Source organism: Triticum aestivum, unplaced genomic scaffold (genome assembly GCF_018294505.1).
Source record: "Triticum aestivum cultivar Chinese Spring unplaced genomic scaffold, IWGSC CS RefSeq v2.1 scaffold110328, whole genome shotgun sequence".
NCBI lineage: Eukaryota > Viridiplantae > Streptophyta > Magnoliopsida > Poales > Poaceae > Triticum > Triticum aestivum.
In genome coordinates this window covers 1-6,415 of record NW_025233562.1, presented here as the reverse complement: position 1 = coordinate 6,415, position 6,415 = coordinate 1, and the positions used below count along the sequence as shown (strand labels likewise).

Below are 6,415 nucleotides of genomic sequence, written 5' to 3'. Positions count from 1 at the left end.
TGAAATTGCCCATGTCCCTTGGTTGTCTGATGATGTTACTTTTTGCTTGACAGATTCAGAGCTGTGTTAGATGCGTGATGAAACAGTACCACACAAGATGCAGATTCTGATAACAGAAGCTAAACAAGCCAATATATTGTTCAATCTTGCATCATCAACACTATCATATGGTTGCCTGTGTATATCTTGTCAGGACATGTCATCTCTGCAAACAAGTGCAGACTCAATCCTTCTCTGAACATACCATCAGCTAGTGCCCTCCCTGTGAACATCTTCAGGATCCAGCAGAATTATCCAAAAGCTGTAAGCATCACCATCAGCTGATGCAGAAAGGGCACAAAATCAAGGCAGTTCAGTAAGAAATATGTCTGTTGGAAACATCCCTATATATTGTTGTTGTTCCGTGATGTTGTACATTGTAAACATATCTCCCTATTCAGGGATTTAGTTAGCCACGACTGACTAGCACGTTCGTGCACTCATGTACTTGGCTGAGATCAATACAAAAGTGGGTTTCATCATATTCTTGCCTCTTACATTCTGTCATTGTGTTATTGAGATTGAAAGAGTATTTGCTGCTGATATTTCTGCTAGGATCGACATGAAAGAATCACCTAATCATTTGAACTAGAACTGAAAGTGGAATCAACTAATACTTGAACCATATAACAGAGACAAATTCAAGTCCCTTGGGCCGAAACAAGATGACAAAATATAAATCCGTCTACTTTTCTAGTGCCCTGGTGCCTATCAGGTATCAAGTATTACATTAAAGTTGACAAGTTCATACAAAATATTGCATCCAACATCTTCAAACTACGTAAATCATGTCCAAACTCTGGTCCATCATATCATCGAGCCCTTAATTTTCATAGAAGTGTAATGCTGCAGAATTAGACACTACAGTCGATCCTTGCTGAACTTAAAACAGCATACTTGTATATTCTCCGAGAATTTGGGGCATAACCATTGTCGATGAACCTCCAAGTGATACTGTAGTTGATCCTTGGGGTGGATTTATGTCGCCATTGATAATGCCCAAGTCAAATGATTTCTGCTCCAAAGAAAGTGATAAAATTACATGGATGTTTAAGAGTTTACTAGAAATAAAAATGTGAGAAATAAGCATACCTCAGCCATGCTACTACAAGTTTGGCCATCTTGTTCCACAACATCTTGTTCTAGAATATCATCCTGTGATGATTTCCTTTTTTTATTGGACATTTTCTTTTCCAAATTCATGGAGTGAGCCTGAAATAAATACTTAGTAAGAAAACACGCACGAGTTTGGGTTATTATTTTCACAGAATAAAAACATAATATAGGGAGAATACCTTTTGTTCAGCTTCCTTTTGTGCAGCCTTCTTCTCTTCTTGTGCAGCCTTTTTCTTCTCCCTTAGTTCAGCTTTCTTCTTCTTTTCATTTGCTTGACGAATAAGCTTATCAACCTTGGATTCTTTTCTCAATGAAGGAGGACGTCCAGCACATCTAACAGCTATTGGGCTTAGTATAGTTTTACTTGTTGTCTTCCCATCAGAAGGCGCCTCTTCCTGCAATTGATCTTTTGTTGCACTAACCTGATCCTTATTATTTTCAGAACTTGAGTTGCTAGAGTACTTAATTTTCAAGGTGCAAAGATCTTCAATCAATGAATTGCATGAATCATCTGACATGGCGCCTATCTCTGCAACTGGGTAGAAACTGTTGCACAATCTATCAAAACGATTTGCAACAGGAGTATTTTCCATGCCGCCATATGTGCATCTGATGAAGTTATGTTTTCTTTTCACATTTTTTCTCCACCGATCAAGAATGTATTGTAGAGGAACCTCCTTGATTTTCTTGTGAGTGAGCACACATAACACATGCCTACAGAGAATCCCCCTGAACTCAAAGTGGCGACATGAACACTTAACTTCAAACTCTTCCTCACTGAATTGTACATGGTACACAATATCTTTTCTCCACCCTTTTTCTTTGTCAATCAGCACATCCTCAGTTATTTCATATGTTTCCATTGCCCCTTTTTTTTCTATTAACTTCCGATCACAATACATCTTGTGTGTTAGCTCTTCTTGAAATTCTTTGAACTTCGAATTTGTATAGATTGATTGAAATTGCTTCTCGATATCAAAGTGTGTGATGCAAGGTATGGTTGAATTGAAAGAGTTGAAATCAGCAATATTCTCCTTCTCAACTTTATCACGAAGAGCATTCTCATATTGGCTAACAAAATGCTTCAATGTAGTTTTTGCATTAACATACCCATCGAAGAAGGCATTCATACTCTCACTACGTTGTGTAGTAGACATACCTGCCCAAAATGCATCTTTCACAAATGCTGGAACCCATCGGTGCCTATGGCGGTAAAGCCCTTTAAGCCATTCGTTATCACCAAGATCATACTTCTCAAGCATATGCATCCAAGCAACTTCAAACTCTGTAATTGTTAATGAATCATAAACTGCCTTGCCAATAGCAGCCTTAATGTGATCATACTCATCATATCCACCAAACTTCTCGGGTATCTTCTTCATTATATGCCACAAACACCATCTATATCGAGATTCTGGAAAAACTCTTTCCACACCATTCTGAATTGCTTTTGCTTGATCGGTTACAATAGCTTTTGGATGGAGATTTGACATACATGTGAGCCATGCTTGAAATAACCAAACAAATGTTTCGGTATCTTCATTTGATAATAGAGCACATCCAAGCAAAACTGATTGTCCATGATGATTCACTCCAACAAAACAAGCAAAAGGCATATCATATTTGTTCGTCAAATATGTTGTGTCAAAACTAACGACATCATGAAAAGAGTCATACACTGCTCTACTTCTTGCATCAGCCCAAAAGACATTCCTTAGTCGAGATTCATCATCAAGGTCCATGACACTGACAAAATTTGGGTTGTCAGATTGCATCTTGACAAAAAAATCACGAACCGCTTCAGCATCACCTCTGCCAAGTTTCAACCTTCTTGTTTTCTCTAGAAAATTGCGAGCATTCTTCTCACCAAAAGTTAGGTTCTCATGACCATTTGCTTCCACAACAAAAGAATTGAAATTCTTGTTTACTCGAATTCCAGCCCGGTCATTCAGCTCAAGCCTTCGCTTCACATGGAAGTCTAACTTTTGGTTGCATCTGAATAACCGATACTTGTGTGGACTTAATGTATGATTATGATCTAAAATGACAGTTGAAAGATGAAACTTCCCATCAGGACCACGGGTAATATTGATTTTAGCTTTACATCCTAACCCGGTTGTTGGATTTGGTTTCAACATATTTCTTGATCTGGACTGAGTCTTACCATACCGAGAGCACGAAAGTGTAAGATACTTCAGCTGTCCATTATCATCATTGTTTGAGCTTCTTCTTGTCACACCAAAGCCCTTTGCTTTAGCGTAGTTGTTGTAGTACTCTCGCACCTCATTCTCGGTATCAAAGGTCATCCCCAATTTAGGGTCTCCAAGTAAGGCATCTGGTTGAGCTTCACCAAGGTCATGTTCAAGTTCCACATTGCTTTCATTCCGTTGCTTATTGGTGTCATCATCGCTTGAAATCGACATGTCACTTGATTCTTGAACACCACCAGTTCCATCATCCATTTCTATAAATCAAGAAAACTTTAAACATTATTATTGTTCAAAGGCAATATAACTAAATTGATAGGGGATGGTAACATATTGTAGATTCAGAGGCATGCAGATTCAGAGGCATGTAGATTCAGAAGCTTGTAGATTCAGAAGCTTGTAGATTCAGAGGCATGTAGATTTAGAGAGAAGAAAGGAATATAAGAATCGATCAACATACAGTAACATCGACCGTACGGTCAAGAAAAGCTAGATAAAAGGTGCAGATATTGAACATAACGAAATATTGGGGCAAAACCCTCACCTCCTCTAGTCCCCGAGCTCGCCCAGGCACACAAGAGCTCCACCCCCAGCATCGTCCATGTTGTCGAAGCTTTGACAGTGAGCAGCTGCGACGACAGCAGCTGTTGAAACGAAAAAAATCAATCGTAATCTGATCGAGAAAAGTTAGATGGAAGATGCAAAGATTGAACAATGTTGGGGCAAGAACCTCACCTCCTCCAGTCCTCAAGCTTCGACGGTGACCGGCTGCCATGACAACAGTTTAGGCTGCGACCTGCTGCGACAACGACGCCGCCTGACCTAGAATCCCAGCGGCCATCTGTTCAATGTGGAGCGAGGGAATCCGAGCAGCCCGTCTAGAAAACGAGGAGGCAGCAGACTGTTCTTTTCTTTCGAGGTAGAAGAAGGCGGACGGTCTGGCTGTTGTGCACGAGTAATTTTTCTGCTGTTTTCTGCTCGAGAGGGGTGGGCTGTGGGGATGATGTGGACGTTTCCACATCAGCGCGTATCGCTTGGTCCGTAGCAGCGGCCCGTAAGTGTAGATTCAAGGTTCATCAGCGTCACGGAAGGCGAATGGAAAGAAAAGCTTAAATGGGGAAGACCCAAGGTAAGTAATTAAGTAGTACTAGCTAGCTAGTTAGCTGCCATCTCTTTAATTATCATGCTTGATTAATTATTATCTGATCAAATTCCATTCTCGTAAAGGCCCTGAAGCAGGCGCAGGGGACTGATCTGTGTGCATTCTGCGTTTGCGAGAACATTCGCATGATGGCGTCCGAAAGGAGCAGATCTCAAAGACAGGAATGGGTACGCTTGTCAAAACACTATTCACAATTTTTACACCATTATCGATATCTAGTCACACAACTAATACACATGCATATTGATCTCCTTCTTAACAGTTCAGAAAGGTGCGGGAGAAGCTCTTAGAAATGGAGCGCGTAGAAGCACTTCAAGAGGAAATAGCGGGATTTTTGCTCGACCAGGTCATAAATCCGAAGGGAGAATACTATTACCCGCTACCGCCCCCATGAAAACCACTTCCAATTGTCATCGTGCTCCGAAGGCACCAATTAGGCTAATGCCACTGGCTCCGAAGGCAACATGCATATGTAGGAGAAATTGTATATAGCTATACATGTGTGTATGTGTGAATTAATTAATATGATGGTTTGTGAGACATTGATGATATATATATGCATGATTGGTTCTACTAGAAATTCTATATATCGTAAAATACCAGCAAACGAAAAAGAATTAAAATGGAAACACAAAATTAAATGGAAAAGAAATCATAAAACTAAAAAAACCCCAAACCTTATAGTACCGGTTGGTCTTACCAACCGGTACTAAAGGGCTCCAGGCCCCTGGAGCTGGCTCATGCCACGTGGTTTTCCTTTAGCACTGGTTTGTGCTGAACCGGTACTAAAGGGGGGGGGGGGCTTTAGTGCCCACACTTTAGTGCCGGTTATGGAACCGGCACTAAAGGGCCTTACGAACCGGTGCTATTGTCCGGTTCTGCACTAGTGGAACACCCAAGGTCTAATCTAGGAGATGTATATCAACGAGAGGGGGTGGTGTCTATATACCCTTGTAGACCGAAAGCGTTAACGATCTAGAGATCATGCTTGGCGTAGTTGTACTCGCATCACGATCCAATTCAATCCAAGTACCGCACGTGCGGCACCTCTGAGTTTAGCACACGTACGGCTTGGCGGCGTCCTCTCCTTCTTGATCCAGCAAGAGTAGATATCTTAGCACATGCACGAGTTTAATGGAGGAAGGCGAGCAGTTTGCAGCCGTTTGAATGCAGTGAGGAGGCGTATTCAGCCGGACGGGCAGCGGGCGACGCCCTCGGCCGGCGCGCCATTTCAATTGCGGAGGCAGTGAGAGGTCGTGTTCGCTCTGGGTCGGCTTCAATGTGAAGCGGCCGTTCTACAGCGACATGAATGTGGACAGATAGCGCCGAGCGAGAAAGTGTGCAGGCGAGGTAGGACGGAGTTTGGGTGTGCCAACATGATCAGAAGCGGTCGTGGGTGTTGTCTGGATACCCGCGAAGGGCCCCCGTTTGGCGAGATAGGACGGAGTTTGGGTGTGCCAACATGATCAGAAACGATCGTAGGTGTTGTTTGGATGCCCGCGAAGGGCCCTCATTTGTATCCGATTTATGAGAGAAATTACATCTGAACCATCGTGCAAACTGATACAGGTCCTTATCTCTAGCAAGAAATACCTCTCTAAGTCAAAGGCGGGACTCCGCTAGTACATGAGTGGCGTTTCAAAACGTACGACTATTTTTTCAATGAGGATAAATGTACGACTAGTTATCCTATAATAATTATTTCCTTTTGTTCCTTTATTAATAAACCTTCCTTCATTTGTCACCCCATCTTTTAAAACCCATCAAAAGATTTTAAACAAGTGAGGTGACATGATCCTGGCGTGCATCGCGGAACAGGGGAGGAATAGAGGATCAAAGAATGTAGTAGTAGTGTTATTTCGGTCTTGTGCATGCTCTGCCACAGAGCGAC

The 6,415-nt window shown here is 42.0% G+C and overlaps 1 protein-coding gene across 1 annotated transcript; it reads right to left on the bottom strand.

Moving 5' to 3' along the window:
• Positions 1-246: 246 nt before the first annotated feature.
• LOC123176087 (protein FAR1-RELATED SEQUENCE 6-like) lies at positions 247-4,203 on the bottom strand. The gene is made up of 6 exons (XM_044590476.1): positions 4,159-4,203; positions 3,907-4,006; positions 1,335-3,619; positions 1,132-1,251; positions 982-1,054; positions 247-320 (listed from the first exon to the last, which is right to left on the bottom strand). The coding sequence occupies exons 1-6, from the start codon at positions 4,201-4,203 to the stop codon at positions 247-249; spliced, it is 2,697 nt and encodes an 898-aa protein (XP_044446411.1).
• Between the last annotated feature and the right edge of the window lie 2,212 nt (positions 4,204-6,415).